Raw genomic sequence first — 27,500 nt, 5'->3', positions numbered from 1 at the left:
GCTTGTAGAAAATATCAGGGCATAAGGGAGAATTTCTACCCAAAATTCACAAAAATATGCCCGGAATTCAGAAATTTGAATGACGACCAAAAACTCCCATGCCTACTAGGGGAAGAGAGAAATTGTGTAACCTTAGCGGCACACTATGTTACAGCTTGCCATAAACAGAGGGACAACCACTAAATATAAGAAAAGAGTATATACAAATTATATAAATGTATATTTATACACTCAGGGATTTATCTGTTTATACACTGTATGGATAGATCTGTGTTTATGTGTTCAACCATGAATGTTTTTCGATGCTTTGGCAACATAAGATGTACCTTGTCATGCCAATAAAGCGATTTGAATTGAATTGAATTGAATTGAGGGAGAGAAACAGAGAGAGAGAGAGAGGCTCTGCTGTCTCCCACAGAACAGGGATTACAGCAACAACTAGACCTACTCGACAAATACTGCCAAAATTGGGCTCTAACAGTAAATCTAAAGAAAACCAACATCATGATTTTTCAAAAAAGGCCCAGATGTCAGGAAAACAAATACCAGTTTACCCTCAGTGATACCACTATAGGACACACTATGAGCTACACCTACCTTGGTCTAACTATTACAGCATCAGGGAGCTTCAGCATAGCAGTGAATGCACCAAAAGAAAAAGCCCGAAGAGCCCTATATGCAATAAAAAGAAAATTCTACAACATCCAAATCCCAATCAAAATCTGGCTCAAAATATTTGACAGCATAATCCTGCCCATTGCACTGTACGGTAGTGAAGTATGGGGCCCGCTAAATCACCAAAGCTACACTAAATGGGAAAAACACACAATAGAAGCCCTACATGCAGAATTCTGCCGAAGCATCCTTCGCACCCAAAGAAAAACGCCAACAAATGCATGCAGAGCCGAACTAGGCAGATACCCACTGATAATAAACATCCAAAAACGAGCACTAAACTTCCTAAATCACCTCAAATCTAGCTCCCCAGACACCCTTCATTTCAAAGCCTTTCAGACCCAAGAGCTAAACCCAGAAAAGAGTCCCCTGAGTCAGCTGCTACTGAAACTAAGTACTCAGCCGGACCCTGACCAGCCCCAGACCAACACAGCCGTCCAAACACCAATCCGAGTGAACCAAATCATTAAAAAATGCAAAGAAACCTACCTGGAACATTGGAACAAAATAACCGAAAGCCAAAGCAGATTAGAATGTTACCGGGCCCTAAAAAGAGAATATAAACTGGCAGACTACCTCACGACCATCAGAGACACAAAACAGAGACAGACCCTCACCAGGTACAGACTAAGCGACCACCAACTGGAAATTGAAAAAGGCAGATACAAGAAATCCTGGCAGCCTAGAGAGAATAGAATATGCGATCAATGTCTGGCCGGCGAGGTTGAAACAGAAATGCATTTCCTCCTAAAATGCGAAAAATTCAACACATCAAGAAACATATTATTCAACAAGCTAAGCCAAACAACCCCAGATTTCAAGGAATTGGATGACCTGTCAAAATTGAGATTAGTCCTAGGAGAAGGAGACAGACCATACCTTGGGGCCAAATATGTAACAACATGTCACAACCTGAGGACTGTTTAAAATTAAGACTGTTTAAAATTAATACTGAACGTACCAAATGAAGTACAAAGACTGTTTAAAATTAATATTGTTTAAAAGTAATATTGTATGTACCCAACAAATGTCAAATCGATTGACACCTACAGAATGTTGGAAAACTGTACCTTTTTGCTATGTAAGCTTTGGCAATATGGTTCTCTGTAAACTTTCATGCCAATAAAGCATTTGAATTGAATTGAATTGAATTGAGAGAGAAACAGAGAGAGAGAAACAGAAAGAGAGACAGGTAGAGAGAGAGAGACAGAGAGAAACAGAGAGAGAGAGAGAAAAACAGAGAGAGAGAGAGACAGAGAGAGAGAGAGACAGGAAGAGAGAGAGAGACAGAGAGAAACAGAGAGAGAGAGAGAAAAACAGAGAGAGAGAGAGACAGAGAGAGAGAGAGACAGGAAGAGAGAGAGAGACAGAGAGAGGGAGAGAGAAACAGAAAGAGAGAGAGACAGAGAGACAGACAGACAGAGAAAGAGAGGTAGAGAGAGAGAGAGACAGAGAGACAGACAGACAGACAGAGAGAGAGAGAAACAGAAAGAGAGACAGAGAGACAGACAGACAGACAGAGAAAGAGAGGTAGAGAGAGAGAGAGACAGAGACGCAAGAAGAGAAACAGAGAGAGACAGAGCAGGAGAGGGCAAGAGAGAGAGAGAAAGTAGCGAAAGAGTGAAGAGGGAAAGAGAGAGGGGAGACAGTGGGGAGAGAAGGAAGTTAGAGGGAAGGGGGAGAGCGAGGAGAGGCAAGGGTGAAAGTGGTGAGTGGAATGAGCTGTATTGACGAGAGATGCAGAGCCAGGATTAGAAATGAACAGCTGTAACTGGAGCTAAGGCCAGGGATTAGTGCAGAGCCAGCCACAAGTAAACAAGGCCACAGAACGTCCTGTTTAATCCCAGCTTGGGCTGTGCGCCCCACGCAGCTCACCGCCCCTCTGAAGACACGCCAAAGATTAAAGAGGGCGGCTCGGAGGCAGCAACGATCCCGAAACTCACCGCACACACCAGCTCCAAGCCCACGCTGTCCTCGAAATCTCCGAGCTGGCAACTTCTAGCGAGGGTCAGCTGTCCTGGCTGATGACAGTCGCAGTGCAGCCGAGTGGGGCTGATCAAGGAGAATGCCCTCCTCTCTCAGGGAGACCAGCGTGGATCAGTGGAGAGCACTCCCGCCTCTGACGCAGAAGTTTCAATGCTCCACTCCAGCGATTGGAGCACTAAATCCAGGCCGACACTCCCCGGTGCCTGTACTGAGGGAGCACTGCACTGTCGGAGGGGCAGTACTGAGGGAGCGCCGCACTGTCGGAGGGGCAGTGCTGAGGGAGCGCCGCACTGTCGGAGGGGCAGTACTGAGGGAGTGCCGCACTGTCGGAGGGTCAGTACTGAGGGAGCGCCGCACTGTCGGAGGGTCAGTACTGAGGGAGCGCCGCACTGTCGGAGGGTCAGTACTGAGGGAGCGCCGCACTGTCGGAGGGGCAGTACTGAGGGAGCGCCGCACTGTCGGAGGGGCAGTACTGAGGGAGCGCCGCACTGTCGGAGGGGCAGTACTGAGGGAGCGCCGCACTGTCGGAGGGGCAGTACTGAGGGAGCGCCGCACTGTCGGAGAGGCAGTACTGAGGGAGCGCCGCACTGTCGGAGGGGCAGTACTGAGGGAGTTCCGCACTGTCAGAGAGGCAGTACTGAGGGAGCGCCACACTGTCGGAGGGGCAGTACTGAGGGAGCGCCGCACTGTCGGAGGGGCAGTACTGAGGGAGCGCCGCACTGTCGGAGGGGCAGTACTGAGGGAGTGCTGCACTGTCGGAGGGTCAGTACTGAGGGAGCGCTGCACTGTCGGAGGGTCAGTACTGAGGGCGCGCTGCAGTGTCGGAGGGGCAGTACTGAGAACGCTGCACTATCGGAGGGGCAGTACTGAGGGAGCGCCACACTGTCGGAGGGGCAGTACTGAGGGAGCGCTGCACTGTCGGAGGGGCAGTACTGAGGGAGCGCCGCACTGTCGGAGGGGCAGTACTGAGGGAGCGCCGCACTGTCGGAGGGTCAGTACTGAGGGAGCGCCGCACTGTCGGAGGGGCAGTACTGAGGGAGCGCCGCACTGTCGGAGGGGCAGTACAGAGGGAGCACTGCACTGTCGGAAGTGCAGTACCAAGGGAGCGCTGCACTGTCGGAGCGGTGGTACTGAGGGAGGGCCGCACTGTCGGAGGGGCTGTACTGTGGGAGTGCTGCACTGTTGGAGAGTCAGTACTGAGGGAGCGCTGCACTGTCGGAGGGACAGTACTGAGGGAGCTTCCGCAGCACTGTCGGAGGGGCAGTACTGCGGGAGTGCTGCATTGTCGGAGGGACAGTACTGAGGGAGCTTCCGCAGCACTGTCGGAGGGGCAGTACTGCGGGAGTGCTGCACTGTCGGAGAGGCAGTACTGAGGGAGTGCTGCACTGTCGGAGGGGCAGTACTGCGGGAGTGCTGCACTGTCGGAGAGGCAGTACTGAGGGAGCGCTTCACTGTCAGAGGTGCCTTCTGTCAGATGAGACGTTAAACCAAGACCCCGTCTGCCCATTTAGGTGGACGTAAAAGATCCCACGACCACTATTTTCAAAGAATAGCCGGGGAGTTCTCCCCGGTGTCCTGGGGCCAATATTTACCACCTCATTCAATATAACTAAAAAACAGATTATCTGCTCATTGGTCACATTGCTGTTTGTGGGAGCTTGCTGTGCGCCAATTGGCTGCCGCGTTTCCCCCATTGCAACAGTGACCGCACTTCAAAAAGTACTTCGTTGGCTGTGAAGCACTTTGGGGCCTCCTGAGGTTGTGAAAGGCGCTGTAGTGCGAAATGAGCTTGTTTTGTGCTTGTTGTAGTTCCACCATACATCCACCAGAGCGATCAGTCTTTGTTCAGAACTTGTCGTCGTGATGTGGATCACTGCAATTACACAGTCAACAACAAGAACCTGTATTTATATAGCACCTTTAATGTAGTAAAACATCCCAAGGCGCTGCACAGGAGTATTTAAGACAAAAAATTTGACACCGATCTACATAAGGAGAAATTAGAGCAGGTGACCAAAAGCTTGGTCAAAGAGGGAGGTTTTAAAGGGCGTCTTAAAAGGAGAGAGCGAGGTAGAGAGGCGGAGAGGTTTAGGGAGGGAATTCCAGAGCTTAGGGCCGAGGCAACAGAAGGCACGGCCACCAATGGTTGAGCGATTATAATCAGGGATGCTCAAGAGGGCAGAATTAGAGGAGCGCTGAGATCCCAGGGAGGTTGTGGGGCTGAAGGAGATTACAGAGCTAGGAAGGGGCGAGGGCCATGGAGGGATTTGAAAACAAGGATGAGAATTTTGAAATCGAGGCGCTGCTTAACCGGGAGCCAATGTAGGTCAGCGAGCACAGGGGTGATGGGTGAACGGGACTTGGTGCCAGTTAGGACACAGGCAGCCGAGTCCCACCAGTGAGTCCTCCGGATGCGCTGCCCTTTGGAGGAACCTCCCGTCAAATGCAGTTGCCTCCCCCTCCCTCCCTCCCTCCCTATCCTCGTTGCTGTGGCTGGGGAAGTCCTCCCAGTTGCTGTTCACTCCTCCCACCATGTGGAGGACCTGCTGTCACTCTCATCACGGCCCCTCTCCATCCAGCCTAATCCCACTTTCCAGCTCTCGGTCCGTAGCCCTGTAGGTTACAGCACTTCAAGTGCACATCCAAGTACTTTTTAACTGCGATGAGGGTCTCTGCCTCTACCACCCTTTCAGGCAGTGAGGTCCAGACCCCCACCACCCTCTGGGTGAAAGAATTTCCCCTCAAATCCCCTCTAAAGCTCCGACCAATTACTTTAAATCTTTGTCCCCTGGTTATTGACCCACCTGCTAAGGGAAATAGGACCTTCCTATCCACTTTATCTAGGCCCCTCATAATTTTATACACCTCAATAAGGTCTCCCCTCAGCCTCCTCTGTTCCAAGGAAAACAACCACAGCCTCTCCAGTCTTTCCTCATAGCTAAGATTCTCCAGTCCAGGTAACATCCTCGTAAATCTCCTCTGTACACTCTCTAGTGCAATCACATCTTTCCTGTAATGTGGTGACCAGAACTGCACGCAGTCTTCTTCTTAGGCAGTCCCTCGGAACCGAGGATGACTTGCTTCCACATTAAAAATGAGTTCTCAGGTGACTGATGAGTCCAATGTGGGACCTACAGTCTCTGTCACAGGTGGGGCAGACGGTGGTTGAAGGGGCGGGTGGGTGGGGCGCTTGGGTTGACGTGCGCTCCTTGCGCTTGGCTTCCGCTTGCTCCCGGCGAAGAGACTTGGGGTGTTCGCCACCTTCCCGGATGCTTCTCCTCCACTTTGTGCGGTCTTGGGCCAGGGATTCCCAGGTGGGGCTGTTACACTTTTTCAAGGAGGCTGCATGCAGTATTCTAGCTGTGGCCCCTCTTATCTCTCGCCTCTTGCCCCTTGAGGCACCCGCCTCATTGGGGAGGGTGGCGTCCTCCCCAATTCTGTAGTTGGGTCCTCCCACCACCATCCCTGTAACATCTGGAGGACCAGCCATCACTGCTATTCACTTCCCTCTTGCCCCCTTGAGCCATCCTCCTCAGTGGTGAGTCAGTCCTCTCACGTCAGTCCTCTCACTTGCAGTTCACACCTCCCAGCACCAGGCGTCCATGCTATGGAGGACCAGCCATCACTCTTAGCCGTCCTCTCTTGCCTCTTGAGGCACCCTCCTCAGTGTGGGAGGAGGATGGGGCGGAGTCCTCCCAATCCTGCAGGTGGGTCCTCCCACCACCAGTCTTCCAGCATGGGAGGACCTGCCATCACTCTTATCCATCCCCTCTTGCCCCCCTGAGGCACCCTCCTCAGTGTGGGAGGAGGAGGGGTGAGGAGTCCTCCCAATCCTGCAGTTAGGTCCTCCCACCACCAGGCGTCCACTAAGTGGAGGACCTGCCATCGCCGTTAATCAGTCCCCTCTTGCCCGCCTGATGCCCACTCCTCAGTGTGGGAGGAGTCCTCCCAATCCTGCAGTGGGGCTCCTCCCACCGCCAGCATCGCCGGTCCAGCCCGCCCCTCCACATCCGGGGGGGCGGGTTCGGCGCGCTTGGGGCCGGCCCTCGCCTCCTCAGCGGGCTATAAGAGGCGGATCGGGTCACGTGGGGCGGGTAGTGTGATGGCGGCCGGCGGCGGTGGTGGACGGTCGGGAGCCGGAGCGGGAACAGGCAGCGGCAGCGCGGGGCGGGTTTGAAGGAGCGGCGGGCAGCGGGATTGGAACGGCCGGCGGTTGAAGGAAGGAAAAAAAAAGGCTTTTTCCCCTGATCAACCGAGTCGGTATTCTCCGCAAAAAGGGCCGGATGGGGAGCCGCGGCGAGGCGGAGCGGGAGGAGGCCGAGGGGGAGGCCGAGGAGGCGCCCATTTTGAGCGCGGCGGACCGGCTGGAGGGAGAGGAGGAGGCCGAGGGTCCGGCGGCCGAGGCCGAGGGCAGCGGAGTGCGCCACCGCCGCGCCGTGCTCACCGTCTGCGTCCTCTGCTACATCAACCTGCTCAACTACATGGACCGCTTCACCGTGGCAGGTGGGTCATCGGGTGTTAGGGTCAAGGGGGACATTAGGGGGTCGGGTCAGTATGGTCAAGGGGGACATTCGAGGTTCAGTACGGTCAAGGGAACATTAGAGGGTCAGTATGGTCAAGTGGGACATTAGGGGGTCAGGGGTCAGTACGGTCAAGGGGACATTCGAGGTTCAGTACGGTCAAGGGGACATTCGAGGTTCAGTACGGTCAAGGGGACATTCGAGGTTCAGTACGGGGCATTCGAGGGACAGTACGGTCAAGGGGGGCATTCGAGGTTCAGTACGGTCAAGGGGGACATTCGAGGTTCAGTACGGTCAAGGGGGACATTCGAGGGTTCAGTACGGTCAAGGGGGACATTCGAGGTTCAGTACGGTCAAGGGGGACATTCGAGGTTCAGTACGGTCAAGGGGGACATTCGAGGTTCAGTACGGTCAAGGGGGACATTCGAGGTTCAGTACGGTCAAGGGGACATTCGAGGTTCAGTACGGTCAATGGGGACATTCGAGGTTCAGTACGGTCAAGGGGACATTCGAGGTTCAGTACGGTCAAGGGGGCATTCGAGGGTCAGTACGGTCAAGGGACATTCGAGGTTCAGTACGGTCAACGGGACATTAGTTGCACAGTGGTCAAGGGGACATTCGAGGTTCAGTACGGTCAATGGGACATTCGAGGTTCAGTACGGTCAAGGGGGACATTCGAGGTTCAGTACGGTCAATGGGACATTCGAGGTTCAGTACTGTCAATGGGACATTCGAGGTTCAGTACGGTCAATGGGACATTCGAGGGTTCAGTACGGTCAATGGGACATTCGAGGTGCAGTACGGTCAATAGGACATTCGAGGTTCAGTACGGTCAATGGGACATTCGAGGTTCAGTACGGTCAAGGGGGGACATTCGAGGTTCAGTACGGTCAAGGGGGACATTCGAGGTTCAGTACGGTCAAGGGGGACATTCGAGGTTCAGTACGGTCAAGGGGACATTCGAGGTTCAGTACGGTCAATGGGACATTCGAGGTTCAGTACGGTCAAGGGGGACATTCGAGGTTCAGTACGGTCAACGGGACATTAGTTGCACAGTGGTCAAGGGGACATTAGTTGGTCAAGGGGAAATTCGAGGTTCAGTACGGTCAAGGGGACATTCGAGGTTCAGTACGGTCAGTGGGACATTCGAGGTTCAGTACGGTCAAGGGGGACATTCGAGGTTCAGTACGGTCAAGGGGGACATTCGAGGTTCAGTACGGTCAAGGGGGGACATTCGAGGTTCAGTACGGTCAAGGGGGACATTCGAGGTTCAGTACGGTCAACGGGACATTCGAGGTTCAGTACGGTCAACGGGACATTCGAGGTTCAGTACGGTCAAGGGGACATTCGAGGTTCAGTACGGTCAAGGGGACATTTGAGGTTCAGTACGGTCAACGGGACATTAGTTGGTCAGTGGTCAAGGGGAAATTAGGGGTTTAGTACGGTTGAGGGGACTCACGGGGAGAGAGCGAGGGGTGTCACGGAGAGAGAGGGTCACAGTAGGGACGAGAGGAGTCAGAAGAGGGGGTCATTAGTGGGGGCTGGTTAGGAGTCAGCAAGAGGGGGGTCAGCGGGGGGTGAGAGGGTTGAAGCGAAAGATTGGGGAGATGTTGCAGGAGGGAAGATGATCAGTGGAGGGCTTTAAGGGGAGAGGAGGGTTGGGGGTGGAGGGAGGGAGGTGAGAGATGAGGGAGGGGAGAGGAGAGATGTTGGAGGGAGGGAGAGGAGAGATGTTTCAGGGAGGGAGAGGAGAGAGGGAGGGGAGAGATGTTTGAGGGAGGGAGAGGAGAGATGTTTGAGGGAGGGAGGGGAGAGATGTTTGAGGGAGGGGAGAGGAGAGATGTTTGAGGGAGGGAGAGGAGAGATGTTTGAGGGAGGGGAGAGATGTTTGAGGGAGGGAGGGGAGAGATGTTTGAGGGAGGGAGGGGAAGAGATGTTTGAGGGAGGGAGGGGAGAGATGTTTGAGGGAGGGAGGGGAGAGATGTTTGAGGGAGGGAGGGGAGAGATGTTTGAGGGAGGGAGGGGAGAGATGTTTGAGGGAGGGGAGAGATGTTTGAGGGAGGGGAGAGATGTATGAGGGAGGGAGGGGGAGAGATGTTTGAGGGAGGGGAGAGATGTGGGAGGGAGGGGAGAGATGTGGGAGGGAGGGGAGAGATGTTTGAGGGAGGGAGGGGAGAGATGTTTGAGGGAGGGAGGGGAGAGATGTTGGAGGGAGGGGAGAGATGTTTGAGGGAGAGATGGAGGGAGGGGAGAGATGTTGGAGGGAGGGGAGAGATGTTTGAGGGAGGGAGGGGAGAGATGTTTGAGGGAGGGAGGGGAGAGATGTTTGAGGGAGGGAGGGGAGAGATGTTGGAGGGAGGGGAGAGATGGAGGGAGGGGAGAGATGTATGAGGGAGGGAGGGGAGAGATGTTTGAGGGAGGGAGGGAGAGGAGAGATGGAGGGAGGGGAGGGATGTTGGAGGGAGGGGAGGGATGTTGGAGGGATGTTGGAGGGAGGGGAGATGAAGGGGAGCAGTGGGATGTGGTTTTCACATGAGGGTTGCAGGGGGCTGTATGTTTGTTTTGAGCGGGTGGGTGGGTACAGAGTCAGGGATGTACCTACAGGCTGCAGGACCTCCGTCTGTTGGGGCAGGTGTGATAACTCTGACTCCGCGCATTTAACGTCTTCTAATCCCCTCTCACAGGTGTGCTACCTGACATTGAGGAGTACTTTGACATCGGAGACAGCAGCTCGGGATTACTGCAGACAGGTAGGTCAGTGAGCCTGTAACTCACTCCTGGGTATCTGTTATTCTATATATAAACCCCACCCTGAACCCCTCGATTAGATTCCAGCCTGTAACTCACTCCCGGGTATTTGTTATTCTATATATAAACCCCCGAACCCCTCGATTAGATCCCAGCCTGTAACTCACTCCCGGGTATCTGTTATTCTATATATAAACCCCAGAACCCCTCGATTAGATTCCAGCCTGTAACTCACTCCCGGGTATCTGTTATTCTATATATAAACCACCCCGAACCCCTCGATTAGATTCCAGCCTGTAACTCACTCCCGGGTATTTGTTATTCTATATATAAACCCCCGAACCCCTCGATTAGATCCCAGCCTGTAACTCACTCCTGGGTATCTGTTATTCTATATATAAACCCCCGAACCCCTCGATTAGATTCCAGCCTGTAACTCACTCTCGGGTATCTGTTATTCTATATATAAACCCCCGAACCCCTCGATTAGATCCCAGCCTGTAACTCACTCCCGGGTATCTGTTATTCTATATATAAACCCCCGAACTCCTCGATTAGTTCCCAGCCTGTAACCCACTCCCTGGTATCTGTTATTCAATATATAAACCCCCGAACCCCTCGATTAGATCCCAGCCTGTAACTCACTCCCGGGCATCTGTTATTCTATATATAAACCCCCCGAACTCCTCGATTAGATCCCAGCCTGTAACTCACTCCCGGGTATCTGTTATTCGATATATAATCCCCCCCGAACTCCTCGATTAGTTCCCAGCCAATAACTCACTCCCAGTTCCCATTCCTCCGGTTCAGTTAAGACTTGTGTTGTTTCCTGTGTCCTATCGCGTGACTTGTCCACAGGTCCTATCACATGACTTGTCCACGGGTCCTATCATGTGACTTACTGGCTTGTACCCTTGCGATTGAATGTACATCCGCTGTCTCTTCAAGGACTACGGCATTTGGTTGCTTGGCACCAGGATCACACAATGATGCACCACAGAAGGAGGCCATTCGGCCCATTGTGCCTGTGCCGGCTCTTTGGTAAAGCTGTCCAATTATTCCCCAGCGCCCTGTCAATTGTTTTTCCCTTCCAAGTATTTATCCAATTCCTTTGGTAGTCCACCCCACTCACTCACCACCCTCTGCAGGAAGTAATTGACTCTGAACTGTCCCTTCATCCTCCATCTTCTACCTTTGAGGCTGTACCCTGATGTTGTTGAATTTTTATTTACCCATTTCACAGGGTGTGGGCGTCGCTGGCAAGGCCCCGGCATTTATTGCCCATCCCTAATCGCCCTCGAGAAGGTGGCGATGAGGCGCCTTCTTGAACCGTTGCAGTCCGTGTGGTGAAGGTGCTATTGGGTGGGGCGGGAGTTCCAGGATTTTGACCAAGGGACGGCCGATATATTTCCCAGTCAGGATGGTGTGTGACTTGGGGGCGAGAGGGGGGGGGCACCTTGGAGGCGGTGGTGTTCCCATGCGCCTGCTGCCCTTGCCCTTCGAGGTGGTAGAGGCCGCGGGTTTGGGAGGTGCGGTTGAAGTTTATTTTATTTATACCCTTCAGGAGCTCGAATACTTTGACAAGATCACCTCCGGTGTAAACAATACCCGCTTCTATACACTCCCTTAAATTACGAGGGGAGATTACACAAACTGGGGTCGTGTTCCCTAGAATTTAGATGGTTAAGGGGTGATTTGATCGAAGTTTTCAGGATGTTAAGCAGAACAGATAGGGCAGAGAGAGAGAAAGTACTTCTGCTGGGTGGGGCATCTAGGACTAGAGGTGGGGGCTGAGTCTAAAAATTGGAGCCAGACTATTCAGGAGTGAAATTAGGGAACACTTCTACACACAAAGGATGGTAGAAGTTTGGAACTCTAAACGGCAATTGATGCTAGATCAATTAATTTTAAGTATGAGATTGATAGCTTTTTGTCAACCTAAGCTATTTAGGGATATGGGCCAAAGGCGGGTAGATGGAGTTAGGTCACAGATCAGCCATGATCTCAATGAATGGCGGAACAAGCTCGAGGGGCTGAATGGCCTCCTCTATTCCATTCCCAACTCCTCAGATAATGAAGCAGTCCATGCCCACATGAACAAGACCTGGACGACGTTCAGGCTTGGGCTGATAAGTGGCAGGTAACATTCGCGCCACACAAGTGCTGAGCAATGACTATCTCCAACAAGCAAGAGTCTAACCACTGCCCCTTGACATTCAATGGCATTACCATCGCCGAATCCCCCACCATCAATATCATGGGGGTCACCATTGACCAGAAACTTAACTGGACCAGCCACATAAATACTGTGGCAACAAGAGCAGGTCAGAGGCTGGGTATTCTGCAGCGAGTGTCTCACCTCCTGACTCCCCAAAGCCTCTCCACCATCTACAAGGCACAAGTAAGGAGTGTGATGGAATACTCTCCACTTGCCTGGATGAGAGCAGCTCCAACAACACTCAAGAAGCTCGACACCATCCAGGGCAAAGCAGCCCGCTTGATTGGCACCCCATCCACCACCTTAAACATTCACTCCCTCCACCACCGGCGCACCGTGGCTGCAGTGTGTACCATCTACAAGATGCACTGCCGCAACTCGTCAAGGCTTCTTCGGCAGCACCTCCCAAACCCGCGACCTCTTCCACCTAGAAGGACAAGGGCAGCAGGCGCATGGGAACACCACCACCTCCAAGTTCCCCTCCAAGTCGCACGCCATCCTGACTTAGAATGATGTCGCCGATCCAAATCCTGGAACTCCCTCCCTAACAGCACTGTGGGAGTACCTTCACCACACGGACTGCAGCGGTTCAAGAAGGCGGCTCACCGCCACCTTCTCAAGGACAACTAGGGATGGGCAATAAATGCCGGCCTTGCCAGTGACACCCACATCCCGTGAATGATTTAAAAAGAACTCCTGCTCCGATGTTACTGTCCTCGTTACACGGCTCTCTAACCCTGGGTATCAGTTTGGTTGCTCTTGTAGCTCTCTCATTTATATAATGACCAAAACCGTGCGCGGTACTCCAGGTGGAGCCCAGACTAACGCCAGAGACCGGGCGCGCAAATGGAGGAGGAAGGCGCATTAGAGGGCAGAAAATCTCTCCGGGATTGCACTAAATTAACGCGGCAGTGCAGCTTACAGGGGACATTGGCCACCAATATAGGATAGTCACTAATAGACCCAATAGGGAATTCAGAAGAAACTTCTTTAAAAGAAAGGCTTGTGCATTTATATAGCGCCTTTCACAGCCAATGAAGTACTTTGTAATGTGGGTAACGCGGCAGCCAATTTGCACACGGCAAGCTCCCACAAACAGCAACGTGATCATGACCAGATAATCTGATTTAGTGGTGTTGATTAAGGGATAAATATTGGCCCCAGGACACCGGGGCGAACTCCCCTGTTCCTCTTCGAAATAGTGGCCACGGGATCTCTTGCGCCCGCCCGAGAGAGACAGGGCCTGGGTTCAACGTCTCATCCGAAAGACGGCACCTCCGACAGTGCAGCGCTCCCTCGGTACTGCCCTGGAGTGTCAGCCTAGATTGTTGTGCTCAAGTCTCTGTGTGGAGAGGGATATGAATCCACAGCCTTCTGACTCGGAGACGAGAGTGCGACCCAGAGAGTGGTGAGAATGTGGAACTCGCTACCACAGGGAGTGGTTGAGGCGAATAGCAGAGATGCATTTAAGGGGAAGCTGGTGTGAGCTATGGGGGCGGTTTACTGGTGGATGGATGGTATGTGGCCACCAGATGGAGACAAAGTCCCCCTCTCACTCCAATTCAAGAAGGCCACACCTACCTCCAACACACCTGAGGCAAATCTGCCCATTAACTCACTAGTTTAAAAGGCCAACTAGTGCATCCCTTCAGGGCCAGAGAAAGTGGTCCTGAGAGAGGACCAGGCCAGTCCCTGCGGGGACCGAAGCAGCGCCATAGGCCAGTGGGCCTGAGGGGAAGGCCAGTGGGCCTGAGGGGAAGGCCGGTGGGCCTGAGGGGAAGGCCGGTGGGCCTGAGGGGACGGCCGGTGGGCCTGAGGGGAAGGCCGGTGGGCCTGAGGGGACGGCCGGTGGGCCTGAGGGGACGGCCGGTGGGCCTGAGGGGAAGGCCGGTGGGCCTGAGGGGAAGGCCGGTGGGCCTGAGGGGAAGGCCGGTGGGCCTGAGGGGACGGCCGGTGGGCCTGAGGGGACGGCCGGTGGGCCTGAGGGGACGGCCGGTGGGCCTGAGGGGACGGCCGGTGGGCCTGAGGGGAAGGCCGGTGGGCCTGAGGGGACGGCCGGTGGGCCTGAGGGGAAGGCCGGTGGGCCTGAGGGGAAGGCCGGTGGGCCTGAGGGGAAGGCCGGTGGGCCTGAGGGGAAGGCCGGTGGGCCTGAGGGGAAGGCCTGAGGGGACGGCCGGTGGGCCTGAGGGGACGGCCGGTGGGCCTGAGGGGAAGGCCTGAGGGGACGGCCGGTGGGCCTGAGGGGAAGGCCGGTGGGCCTGAGGGGACGGCCGGTGGGCCTGAGGGGAAGGCCGGTGGGCCTGAGGGGAAGGCCGGTGGGCCTGAGGGGAAGGCCGGTGGGCCTGAGGGGACGGCCGGTGGGCCTGAGGGGAAGGCCGGTGGGCCTGAGGGGAAGGCCGGTGGGCCTGAGGGGACGGCCGGTGGGCCTGAGGGGAAGGCCGGTGGGCCTGAGGGGAAGGCCGGTGGGCCTGAGGGGAAGGCCGGTGGGCCTGAGGGGAAGGCCGGTGGGCCTGAGGGGAAGGCCGGTGGGCCTGAGGGGACGGCCGGTGGGCCTGAGGGGAAGGCCGGTGGGCCTGAGGGGACGGCCGGTGGGCCTGAGGGGACGGCCGGTGGGCCTGAGGGGAAGGCCGGTGGGCCTGAGGGGACGGCCGGTGGGCCTGAGGGGAAGGCCGGTGGGCCTGAGGGGACGGCCGGTGGGCCTGAGGGGAAGGCCGGTGGGCCTGAGGGGACGGCCGGTGGGCCTGAGGGGAAGGCCGGTGGGCCTGAGGGGAAGGCCGGTGGGCCTGAGGGGACGGCCGGTGGGCCTGAGGGGAAGGCCGGTGGGCCTGAGGGGAAGGCCGGTGGGCCTGAGGGGAAGGCCGGTGGGCCTGAGGGGAAGGCCGGTGGGCCTGAGGGGACGGCCGGTGGGCCTGAGGGGAAGGCCGGTGGGCCTGAGGGGAAGGCCGGTGGGCCTGAGGGGACGGCCGGTGGGCCTGAGGGGACGGCCGGTGGGCCTGAGGGGACGGCCGGTGGGCCTGAGGGGAAGGCCGGTGGGCCTGAGGGGACGGCCGGTGGGCCTGAGGGGAAGGCCGGTGGGCCTGAGGGGAAGGCCGGTGGGCCTGAGGGGACGGCCGGTGGGCCTGAGGGGACGGCCGGTGGGCCTGAGGGGACGGCCGGTGGGCCTGAGGGGAAGGCCGGTGGGCCTGAGGGGACGGCCGGTGGGCCTGAGGGGACGGCCGGTGGGCCTGAGGGGACGGCCGGTGGGCCTGAGGGGAAGGCCGGTGGGCCTGAGGGGAAGGCCGGTGGGCCTGAGGGGACGGCCGGTGGGCCTGAGGGGAAGGCCGGTGGGCCTGAGGGGAAGGCCGGTGGGCCTGAGGGGAAGGCCGGTGGGCCTGAGGGGAAGGCCAGGACAAAGCCAGTTCCTGAGGGTAAAGCCAAGGCAAGAAAATTGATTTATTCTATGTGAACGACTTATGATTTTGGATGGTGCCAGACGTGAACCTTTTTCCCCATTTGCTAAAATGAAACACAGCTAATTGCTGTTTTCATAGACCAAACTATGTGACTGTGCTTGTGTTCTCCTGTTCCCGCATCAACACACCCTTCGGTCTAGGGGGTGGTTGACCACACTAGATAAACACATGAGGGAGGGAGGAAGGAATCGAAGGCTATGTTGATGGGGTGGGAGCAGGCTGGTGTGGAGCATGAACACCAGCATGGACCAGCTGGGCCGAATGGCCTGTCTCTCTGTTGTGAATATTCTGTATTCCAGTTAGATTGGTCGACCGTGCTGTCGACAGAGAGAGTCTGTTCCGTAAACTCCAGTTAACCAGCAGTAGACACGCACCTCGAGGGCGCAGTGCGGAACTTGTCCCTGCGGGGAGGGAGGGGGGGTGTCCCCTCGCCGCCACGCCTCCTCTCAATGTGCCCTTCTCTTGCAGTCTTCATTTGCTCGTACATGATCCTGGCCCCCTTCTTCGGCTACCTCGGTGACCGCTACAACCGGAAGCGGATCATGAGCTGCGGGATATTCTTCTGGTCCGCCATCACCCTGACCAGCTCATTCATCCCTCGCAAGGTAAGAAAGAAAGGCCGGCTTGCATTTCTCCCGCGCTTTTCACAGCCACCGGACGTCCCAAAGCGCGTCACGGCCAAAGAAGTACTTCTTGAAGCGTTGTAATGTGGGACATGCGGCAGCCGATTTGCGCAAAGCAAGCTCCCACACAGGAAATATGATAATGACCAGATCATCTATTTTTGTTATGTTGATTGACGGATAAATATTGGCCAGGACACCGGGGAGAACTCCCCGGCTCCTCTTCGAAATAGTGTCACGGGATCTTTTACGCCCACCTGAGAGAGACAGGGCCTCGGTTTAACTTCACATCCGAAAGACGACACCCCCGACAGTGCGGCGCTCCCTCAGTACTGCCCCTCCGAAAGTGCGGCGCTCCCTCAGTACTGCCCCTCCGAAAGTGCGGCGCTCCCTCAGTACTGCCCCTCCGAAAGTGCGGCGCTCCCTCAGTACTGCCCCTCCAACAGTGAGGCGCTCCCTCAGTACTGCCCCTCCGACAGTGCCGTGCTCCCTCAGTACTGCCTCTCCGACAGCACAGCGCTCCCTCAGTACTGCCCCTCCGACAGTGCCGTGCTCCCTCAGTACTGCCCCTCCGACAGCACAGCGCTCCCTCAGTACTGCCCCTCCGACAGTGCCGTGCTCCCTCAGTACTGCCCCTCCGACAGTGCCGTGCTCCCTCAGTACTGCCTCTCCGACAGAGCGGCGCTCCCTCAGTACTGCCTCTCCGACAGTGCCGTGCTCCCTCAGTACTGCCCCTCCGACAGCGCAGCGCTCCCTCAGTACTGCCCCTCCGACAGTGCCGTGCTCCCTCAGTACTGCCTCTCCGACAGAGCGGCGCTCCCTCAGTACTGCCTCTCCGACAGTGCGGTGCTCCCTCAGTACTGCCTCTCCGACAGAGCGGCGCTCCCTCAGTACTGCCTCTCCGACAGTGCCGTGCTCCCTCAGTACTGCCTCTCCGACAGTGCGGTGCTCCCTCAGTACTGCCCCTCCGAAAGTGCGGCGCTCCCTCAGTACTGCCTCTCCAACAGTGCCGTGCTCCCTCGGGACTGCCCCTCCGAAAGTGCGGCGCTCCCTCGGGACTGCCCCTCCGACAGCGCGGCGCTCCCTCAGTACTGCCTCTCCGACAGTGCCGTGCTCCCTCAGTACTGCCCCTCCAACAGAGCGGCGCTCCCTCAGTACTGCCCCTCCGACAGTGCAGCGCTCCCTCAGTACTGCCCCTCCGACAGCGCGGCGCTCCCTCAGTACTGCCCCTCCGACAGCGGGGCGCTCCCTCAGTACTGCCCCTCCGACAGTGCAGCGCTCCCTCAGTACTGCCCCCCGACAGTGCAGCGCTCTCTCCGTACTGCCACTCCGACAGTGCAGCACTCCCTCAGTACTGCCCCTCCGACAGTGCAGCGCTCCCTCAGTACTGCCCCTCCGACAGTGCAGCGCTCCCTCAGTACTGCCCCTCCGACAGTGCAGCGCTCCCTCAGTACTGCCCCTCCGACAGTGCAGCGCTCCCTCAGTACTGCCCCTCCGACAGTGCCGCGCTCCCTCAGTACTGCCCCTCCGACAGTGCAGCGCTCCCTCAGTACTGCCCCTCCGACAGTGCCGCGCTCCCTCAGTACTGCCCCTCCGACAGTGCAGCGCTCCCTCAGTACTGCCCCTCCGACAATGCCGCGCTCCCTCAGTACTGCCCCTCCGACAGTGCAGCGCTCCCTCAGTACTGCCCCTCCGACAGTGCCGCGCTCCCTCAGTACTGCCCCTCTGACAGCGCGGCACTCTGGTGGTCGAGCGCAGGCCGCTCACTGGCTTCTGGATGGAAGAGCCGTGCGAGGTGGAAATTTGAATGGGCCGTCCCCAAAAAAACTTGAGCGCACATTGCCGAAGACAAGTAACTGTTTCCCATGGGTGTCACCAATGAATTATAACTCCTCCATGCGTCCTTCCGCCTGCCCAGCCCTGCCCCACGGGTCCTGCCGCCATGACCGATGCAATGGCCGATGTATCTAGCGGTGTTCTATGAAGTGTGTCTGCGACCCATTGACTGTTGCTCTGTCTGTTTCTCCCCCCCCAGTATTTCTGGGCCCTGCTGTTTACCCGTGGCCTGGTGGGTATCGGAGAGGCCAGTTACTCCACCATCGCCCCCACCATCATCGCCGATCTCTTCGTGGGCGACGTGCGGAGCCGCATGCTCTCCATCTTCTACTTCGCCATCCCGGTCGGCAGGTCCGTGGCTTGCGTGGGAACCCAGCGTGTGGAGTAGCGGGGGCGTGGGGAAACGGCGGGGTGATCAACGGCTGGGCGGAACAGTCTCCGGAGCTTACACTAAAGGCATTGAGCAAACGGGACCTGGGAGGGACTGTGCTCAGTTGCTGCAGGCACATCGATAGAGCGGTGTAGTGAACCCGTGCTGTACCTGCCCTGGAAGTGTTGGATGGGACAGTGTGGAGGGAGCTTTACTCTGTATCTAACCCGTGCTGTACCAGCCCTGGGAGTGTTTGATGGGACAGTGTAGAGGGAGATTTACTCTGTATCTAACCCCGTGCTGTACCTGCCCTGGGAGTGTTGGAGGGGACAGTGTAGAGGGAGCTTTACTCTGTATCTAACCCGTGCTATACTTGATGGACAGTGTGGAGGGAGCTTTACTCTGTATCTAACCCGTGCTGTACCTGCCCTGGGAGTGTTTGATGGTACAGTGTAGAGGGAGCTTTACTCTGTATCTAACCCGTGCTGTACCTGCCCTGGGAGTGTTTGATGGGACAGTGTAGAGGGAGCTTTACTCTGTATCTAACCCGTGCTGTACCTGCCCTGGGAGTGTTTGATGGGACAGTGTAGAGGGAGCTTTACTCTGTATCTAACCTGTGCTGTACCTGCCCTGGGAGTGTTTGATGGGACAGTGTAGAGGGAGCTTTACTCTGTATCTAACCCGTGCTGTACCTGCCCTGGGAGTATTTGATGGGACAGTGTAAAGGGAGCTTTACTCTGTATTGGTCCCTGGTCTGTAGTGAGATATCTGATCTTAACTGGTGCAGCAATGGTACAGTTATAAAGCTCAGCAATCTCGAGAAAGTTAACCCGAGTTGCTGCTCTCGATCTCCGTCCAGTGACCTACATTGTTAAGTCCGTGTGGTCAGGCGCAGGGCAGAGCTTGACTGAGAAACTCCCATATTGACCCGCTTCCTGTCGCCCGTGGAGGGGTGGAGAGGGATGGCTTCAGAGGGAGTAGAATTGTTGTAACCAGTGGGAGTTGCCCCTTTGCAGGAGTCAAGTAAATGAAAGGAGGGAGAGAAATTTTTTAGGCTTGCGAGAAAGAAATTGAAATGAGCGCTCGGGTGAAACCGTGGACTGGTGAAGGATTCAGATCAAAGGTGCGGGATTGAGAATGGGTGGAAACGTACTCATCCCAGATGCTAACCGAGATGTGGGCCCGAACGGCTGCGGACTGAATTGGGCCGTGTGACTGGATTGAAGGGCCTGTTGAGGAGGCGGGCGCCCGGGTTTGTTGCCTAACCTTCTCCTGGGCTGTCTGTTCATTTTGTCCCTTTCCTTCCCCACCTCCCCCTCCCTTCTGCTCAGCGGCCTGGGTTATATCGTGGGATCGAAAGTGAACGACATCGCCGGAGACTGGCACTGGGCTCTGAGGGTAAGTCTGATCTCGACCTTCGCTCTGTCGGGTTGTTGGGCCGCTATCTGTCCTTTCCTCCCCCCCCACCCACCCACCCACCCAATGCAGCTTCAAGGACCAGGAAGCACAGAGACTGCTGATTAATATTCTTCAATAAGGTACAAGCTAGTACGTAGAATATCCAGCGCAGAAACCAGCCATTCGGCCCAACTGGCTTATGCTCCGCACGAGCCTCCTCCCATTCCTGCTTCATCTCGCCCTGTCAGCATAACATAAGAACTAGGAGCAGGAGTAGGCCAGGCGGCCTCTCGAGCCTGCTCCTCCATTCAATAAGATCAGGGCTGAGCTTCGACCTCAACTCCACCTTCTGGTATGTTGGCCTTCATAGCGAGAGGATTCACGTACAGGAACAAGGATGTCTTGCTGCAGTTGTACAGGGCCTTGGTGAGACCACACCTTGAGTATTGTGTGCAGTTTTGGTCGCCTTATCTGAGGAAGGATGTTCTTGCCATGGAGGGAGTGCAGCGAAGATTCACCAGACTGATACCTGGGATGGCAGGAATGACGTATGAGGAGAGATTGGGTCGATTAGGCTTATATTCGCTAGAGTTTAGAAGAATGAGAAGGGATCTCATTGAAATTTATGAAATTCTAACAGGACTAGACAGACTAGATGCAGGAAGGATGTTCCCGATGGTTGGGGAGTCCAGAACCAGGGATCACAGTCTATGGATAAGGGGTAAGCCATTTAGGACAGAGATGAGGAGGAATTTCTTCACCCAGAGAGTGGTGAACCTGTGGAATTCTCTACCACAGAAGGCAGTAGAGGCCAATTCATTAAATATATTCAAGAAGGAGTTAGATATATTTCTTAAGGCTAAAGGATCAAGGGATATGGGGAGAAAGCAGGGACAGGGTACTGAGTGTGGATGATCAGCCATGATCTCATTAAATGGCGGAACAGGCTCGAGGGGCCGAATGCCCTACTCCTGCTCCGATCTTCTATGTTTCTATTCCCATATCCCTTGATTCCCATAATATTCAAAAATCTATCGATCTCAGCCTTGAATATACTCAACGACTGAGCCTCCACAGCCCTCTGGGGCAGAGAATTCCAAAGATTCACCACCCTCTGAGTGAAGAAATTCCTCCTCATCTCAGTCCGAAATAGCCGACCCCCTTTTTCTTCTAATAACCTTCTATGTTTATCTAGCATCCCCTTAAGTGCGTCTCTTATTTGCCTCAACTACTTGTGGAAGTGAGTTCCACATTCTCGCCACTCTCTGGGGTGCAAAAATAGACTGATTCTCTAAGCAGCCTGGAGCCCATAAAGTATTTGAGGTTCGTTGCTCACGCTCGCTGTACTGCAAAACGTGCCTGGTACATCTGTGTGTCCCCGTGGTGAAGTGTGTTTTACCCCAACAGGGATGAGGGACTTCAGTGATGTGGAGAGACTGGAGAAGCTGGGATTGTTCTCCTTAGAGCAGAGAAGGTTAAGGGGAGATTGACCAGAATGGTACCAGGGGTGAGAGACTTCAGTGATGTGGAGAGACATCAGACAGTGGGTATTGGAGTGCTGGCATTGTTGTGTGCGCGTTGCTGCTTCCTTGGCACTCGGCTAACTGATTATTCCTTTCCCTCCCTCGCGCTCGCCGTCCTTGCTGCCTGCCCACTCTCTCCCCTGTAGGTGACTCCAGCTCTAGGCCTGGTGGCTGTGGTGCTGCTGGTGTTCGTGGTCGCCGAACCTCCGAGAGGGGCAGTGGAGCGGAGGTCAGATCGGGCGCTCGTCTACACCTCCTGGCTCACCGATGTCAAAGCACTCTCCACGAAGTAAGTGTGGGCTCACACTCAGCCACAGTAAATGCACTTGGACACCTGGTCCCAGAGGGGGAAAGGACAGTGTATCTAACGCACTGTGACACCCGGTCCCAGAGGGGGAAAGGACAGTGTACCTAACACACTGTGACACCCGGTCCCAGAGGGGGAAAGGACCGTGTATCTAACACACTGTGACACCCGGTCCCAGAGTGGGAAAGGACAGTGTATCTAACGCACTGTGACACCCGGTCCCAGAGGGGGAAAGGACAGTGTATCTAACGCACCGTGACACCCGGTCCCAGAGGGGGAAAGGACAGTGTAGCTAACACACTGACACCCGGTCCCAGAGGGGAAAGGTCAGTGTATCTAACGCACTGTGACACCCGGTCCCAGAGGGGGAAAGGACAGTGTATCTAATACACTGTGACACCCGGTCCCAGAGGGGGAAAGGACAGTGTATCTAATGCACTGTGACACCCGGTCCCAGAGGGGGAAAGGACAGTGTATCTAACGCACTGACACACGGTCCCACAGGGGGAAAGGACAGTGTATCTAATGCACTGACACACGGTCCCAGAGGGGGAAAGGACAGTGTATCTAATGCACTGACACACGGTCCCAGAGGGGGAAAGGACAGTGTATCTAACGCACTGTGACAGCTGGCCGCTTTGATTGTCTCATCTCTGGGATATACTCTTGTGGGATGGCTACAATTTGTGCCGATTTACTAACTGTGTTTCTATGTGTTCTCTTTCTCTCTCTTTCCCACAGTTACAGCTTCCTGCTGTCGTCCCTGGGCTTCACCTCCGTGGCATTCGTCACGGGCACCCTGGCGCTGTGGGCACCCACCTACCTCTTCCGTGCCCAGGTGGTGCAGGGCACCATGGGGCCGTGTACCAAGGGGCCATGTAACTCTCTGGACAGGTAGCCCCCTCATTCTTTTTATATCGCTATAATGCATGCGGTGCTGCCCGCGGTCAGCATGGCGAGCGCGGATTCATCGCCAACTCCTGGCCGGAGTCTGCCACTGCACCATGGCTGACAAAATGGCCACATTCGAAAAGTTCAGTGTCGCGGCAGATCCAACTCTCCTGGCGACGGGAAGTCAATATATTCACAGCGTGGCATGAATCTGTTCCTCATTGAGGTCCTCCAGTAGCCTGCCTCCCTCCTCTCTAGAACGATACAGCCCAGTAAGAAGGCCATTCGGCCCATCGTGTCTGTGCCGGCTCTTTGGTCGAGCTCTCCAATTAATCCCACTCCTTGCTCTTTCCCCACAGCCCTGCAAATTACTCCCCTTCAAATATTTATCCAATTCCCTTTTGAAAGTTACTATTGAATCTGCTTCCACCGCCCTTTCAGGCAGCGCATTCCAGATCACAACAACTCGCTGCGTATAATACATTCTCCTCATCTCCCCCTCTGGTTCTTTTGCCAATCACCTTAAATCTGTGTCCTCTGGTTACCGACCCTCCTGCCACTGGAAACGGGCACTGAGAGCAGACGGGGCCTCGGTTTAACGTCTCATTTGAAAGACGCCACCTCTGACAGTGCAGCGCTCCCTCAGTACTGCCCCTCCGACAGTGCGGCGCTCCCTCGGTACTGCCCCTCCGACAGTGTGGCGCTCCCTCGGCACTGCCCCTCCGACTGTAGTGCTCCCTCGGTACTGCCCCTCCGACTGTAGTGCTCCCTCGGTACTGCCCCTCCGACAGTGCAGAGCTCCCTCGTACTGCCCCTCCGACAGTGCGGCGCTCCCTTGGTACTGCCCCTCCGACAGTGCAGCGCTTTCTCAGTACTGCCCCTCCGACAGTGCGGCGCTCCCTCAGTACTGCCCCTCTGACAGTGCGGCGCTCCATCAGTACTGCCCCTCTGACAGTGCAGCGCTCCCTCAGTGCTGACCCTCCGACAGTGCAGCGCTCCCTCAGCACTGCCCCTCCGACAGTGCGGTTTTTCCCTCAGTACTGCCCCTTTGACAATGCAGCGCTCCCTCAGTACTGCCCCTCCGACAGTGCAGCACTCGCTCAGTACTGCACTGGGAGTGTCGGCCTGGATTTTTGTGCTCAAGTCTCTATCGAGTCATAAATTAACACCACCCCAAGGTCTTTTGAAACGTTTTAATGCTTTGATATGGCGCAGTATAAAGGTTTGTTTCTTTCCTCTTTCATCCCGTCTGGCGTTCTTCTCTCCACCTTAAACCCCCCCCCCCCCCCCCCCCCAATCTCCTGACCCTTGCCACCACTTTTCCCCCCCTCGCTGCAGCTTGCTCTTTGGGATCATCACCTGCATCACTGGCTTCCTGGGCGTGGGGGCCGGTGTGGAGATCAGCAAGCGGTATCGCAAGATCAACCCGCGGGCAGACCCCCTGGTGTGCGCCTTCGGACTCCTGGGATCGGCCCCTTTCCTCTACCTTGCCGTGGTGACTGCCGAGACCAGCACCATCGCCACCTACGTGAGTACCAGGATATTGAGGGGAACTGAGGGGGGGCGGGGGTCGACTGAGTGAAAAACTAATTAGAGCCACAGTTATACAGCACAGAAAGAGGCCCTTCGGCCCATCATGTCTGCGCCAGCCATCAAGCACTGTCTATTCTAATCCCATTTTCCAGCACTTGGTCCGTAGCCTTGTATGCTATGGCGTTTCAAGTGCTCATCTAAATGCTTCTTGAATGTTGTGAGGGTTCCTGCCTCTACCACCCTTTCAGGCAGTGAGTTCCAGATTCCAACCACCCTCTGGGTGAAAAAGTTTTTCCTCAAATCCCCTCTAAACCTCCTGCTCCTTACCTTGAAACTATGCCCCCTTGTTATTGACCCCTCTACTAAGGGGAAAAGTTCCTTTCTATCCACCCTATCTATGCCCCTCATAATTTTGTACCCCACAATCTGGTCCCCCCTCAGCCTTCTCTGCTCCAAGGAAAACAACCCCAGCCTGTCCAGTCTCTCTTCATAGCTGAAGCGCTCCAGCCCAGGTAACATCCTGGTGAATCTCCTCTGCACCCTCTCCAATGCAATCACATCCTTCCTATAGTGTGGCGACCAGAACTGCACACAGTATTCCAGCTGTGGCCTAACTAGCGTTTTGTCCAGCTCCATCATAACCTCCCTGCTCTTGCCTTCATTAGCCAAGGCATAGAATATAAGTATTCTATATGCCTTTTTAACCACCTTATCTACCTGTCCTGCTGCCTTCCGGGATCTATGTACATGCACACCAAGGTCCCTCTGATTCTCTGTCCTTCCTAGGGTCCTCCCATTCATTGTGTATTCCCTTGCCTTGTTAGTCCTTCCAAAATGCATCACCTCACACTTTTCAGGGTTAAATTCCATTTGCCACTGTTCTGCCCATCTAACCAACCCGTCCATATCGTCCTGTAGCCTGAGGCTTCCCTCCTCGCTATTTACCACCCCACCAATTTTCGTGTCATCTGCGAACTTACTGATCATACTTCCTACATTCATATCTAAATCATTAATGTACACTATAAACAGCAAAGGACCCAGCACCGATCCCTGCGGTACACCACTGGACACAGGCTTCCAGTCACAAAAACAACCTTCGACCATCACCCTCTGCCTCCTGCCACTAAGCCAATTTTGGATCCTCGTTCATCTCTCTACCCCCGCGCCCGCACCCCCTCAATTAAGCTCTTCTAACAACGTCTCGCGTGGACGTAAGCGCCTTTTAGCGCAGTTAGGACCGGCCCGAGGCCCCCTCAGTCCCGGCTCCCGCCGGGTTCCTGAGGAGCCTGGGCAAAGGAGGCACCTGCTGCTGCTGGGCAAGACCCGTCCGGCGCTTCAGGCAGGTACCCGCTTCACCCCCCACAGCCGGCTGGTGACTGGGGAGTAGTTTTTTAAAGTGAGTCGGGACTGTGAAAACTTTGGCCATTGTGTCTGCTTTACTTCCTTGATCACTGACAGCCGGTCGATGTTTCATTAAATATACACGTGCAGAGTGCATTGACCTGTGCTGTGTGTGAGGAGTTTCCTGTTAAAATTACAGCATGTGGCTAAAATGGTGTCGGTGATTTGTGTTGGACAACACTGGTATAACTCTCTCGCTTTCTCCCCCCTCTCTTTCCCCCCCCCCCCCCCCCCACTTTCCCACATCCCCGATGCTCTCTCTCCCATCCTCTGTGCGCGCGCTGCGCGCGCTCTCCCATCCGCCGCGCGCTCTCACTCTTTCTCATCCTCCGCGCTCTCTCTCTCTCTCTTTCCCCATCCTCCGTGCTCTCCCCCCTCTCTCTCTCTCCCATCCTCCGTGCGCTCTCTCTTTCCCCATCCTCTGCGCTCTCGCCCTCTCCCCCTCTCCCATCCTCCGCATACACTCTCTCTCTCTCATCCTTCGTGCTCGCTCTCTCTCCCCCTCTCTCCCTCCCCCCCCATCCTCCGCTCGCTCTCTTTCCCATCCTCTGCTCGCTCTCTCTCCCATCCTCTGCTCACTCTCTCTCCCATCCTCTGCTCGCTCTCTCTCCCATCCTCCGCTCGCTCGCTCTCTCGTTGCTCGGCCATCCTCCGCTCGCTCTCTCTCGTTCCCATCCTCTGCGCGCTCTCTCTCTCCTCAGGTGTTCATATTTCTGGGCGAGTTGCTGTTGTCTTTGAACTGGGCGATTGTGGCCGACATTCTGTTGGTGAGTACACAAACCCGAGCGTGGATTAAAGCAGGAGGGGATGGAGTTGAGACAATTGTTCGGACTGGATCCCGCTCTCTCCCAGGGTGGGAGGGACTGGATCCCGCTCTCTCCCAGGGTGGGAGGGACTGGATCCCGCTCTCTCCCAGGGTGGGAGGGACTGGATCCCGCACTCTCCTGTCCGTGCTGTGTGCGAGTCGGTTGGACAGTGGGGTTTGGGGGAGAGCCTGCTGGAATCGTGGCGGGCTGTAGGCTGGGGGTTTAACGCTGTGCTCTGTGTCGCTCTGCCCTCCAGTATGTTGTGGTCCCCACTCGTCGCGCCACAGCTGAGGCCCTGCAGATCATGATGTCACATCTCCTCGGCGATGCGGGCAGCCCCTACCTGATCGGCGTGGTGAGTAACCCGTTCCCGTCGCTCGTGCTCCGGCCCCGCGTGGGGCAGGGGGGAAGACTTGGTCACGTCCCCGGGAGCAACTGCACTCTCGCTTTCTGTCTCGGTCTCTCTCTCTGTCTCGGTCTCTCTCTCTGTCTCGGTCTCTCTCTCTGTCTCTCTTCTCGGTCTCTCTCTCTCTCTCGGTCTCTCTCTCTCTCTCTCGGTCTCTCTCTCTCTCTCGGTCTCTCTCTCTCTCTCGGTCTCTCTCTCTCTCTCGGTCTCTCTCTCTCGTCTCGGTCTCTCTCTCGGTCTCTCTCTCTCTCTCGGTCTCTCTCTCTCTCTCGGTCTCTCTCTCTCTCTCGGTCTCTCTCTCTCTCTCGGTCTCTCTCTCTCTCGGTCTCTCTCTCTCTCGGTCTCTCTCGGTCTCTCGGTCTCTCTCTCTCTCGGTCTCTCTCTCTCTCGGTCTCTCTCTCTCTCGGTCTCTCTCTCTCTCTCGGTCTCTCTCTCTCTCTCGGTCTCTCTCTCTCTCTCGGTCTCTCTCTCTCTCTCGGTCTCTCTCTCTCTCTCTCTCTCGGTCTCTCTCTCCTCGGTCTCTCTCTCCTCGGTCTCTCTCTCCTCGGTCTCTCTCTCGGTCTCTCTTCTCGTCTCTCTCGGTCTCTTTCTCTCTCTCGGTCTCTCTCTCTCTCTCGGTCTCTCTCTCTCTCTCGGTCTCTCTCTCTCGGTCTCTCTCTCTCGGTCTCTCTCTCTCTCGGTCTCTCCTCTCTCGGTCTCTCTCTCTCTCTCGGTCTCTCTCTCTCGTCTCTCTCTCTCTCTCTCTCTCTCGGTCTCTCTCTCGGTCTCTCTCTCTCTCGGTCTCTCTCTCTCGGTCTCTCTCTC

The 27,500-nt window shown here is 55.8% G+C and overlaps 2 protein-coding genes across 2 annotated transcripts in view; one reads left to right on the top strand and one right to left on the bottom strand.

Moving 5' to 3' along the window:
• Nucleotides 1-2,907, bottom strand: part of LOC147094867 (cardiotrophin-2-like) — a 53,056-nt gene extending 50,149 nt beyond the window's left edge. The window contains exon 1 of the mRNA XM_085974480.1: nucleotides 2,619-2,907. The gene's annotated coding sequence lies outside the window, so the exon portion shown is untranslated. The remainder of the gene's footprint in view (nucleotides 1-2,618) is intronic.
• Nucleotides 2,908-6,758: 3,851 nt separating this feature from the next.
• Nucleotides 6,759-27,500, top strand: part of spns1 (SPNS lysolipid transporter 1, lysophospholipid) — a 23,849-nt gene continuing 3,107 nt past the window's right edge. Inside the window, exons 1-10 of the mRNA XM_085974242.1 lie at nucleotides 6,759-7,164; nucleotides 9,866-9,931; nucleotides 16,068-16,204; nucleotides 18,258-18,409; nucleotides 19,760-19,826; nucleotides 21,496-21,638; nucleotides 22,398-22,550; nucleotides 23,886-24,075; nucleotides 26,186-26,251; nucleotides 26,547-26,809. Of these exons, the coding sequence (XP_085830368.1) occupies nucleotides 6,945-7,164; nucleotides 9,866-9,931; nucleotides 16,068-16,204; nucleotides 18,258-18,409; nucleotides 19,760-19,826; nucleotides 21,496-21,638; nucleotides 22,398-22,550; nucleotides 23,886-24,075; nucleotides 26,186-26,251; nucleotides 26,547-26,809 (1,457 nt within the window). The 5' untranslated portion in view covers nucleotides 6,759-6,944. The remainder of the gene's footprint in view (nucleotides 7,165-9,865; nucleotides 9,932-16,067; nucleotides 16,205-18,257; nucleotides 18,410-19,759; nucleotides 19,827-21,495; nucleotides 21,639-22,397; nucleotides 22,551-23,885; nucleotides 24,076-26,185; nucleotides 26,252-26,546; nucleotides 26,810-27,500) is intronic.

The sequence above is a fragment of the Somniosus microcephalus genome, unplaced genomic scaffold (assembly GCF_052327205.1).
Source record: "Somniosus microcephalus isolate GS21.2 unplaced genomic scaffold, FLI_Smic_1.0 unresolved_chr1, whole genome shotgun sequence".
NCBI lineage: Eukaryota > Metazoa > Chordata > Chondrichthyes > Squaliformes > Somniosidae > Somniosus > Somniosus microcephalus.
Note: the sequence above shows the minus strand (reverse complement) of the source record. Positions and strands in the feature narration are given on the sequence as shown.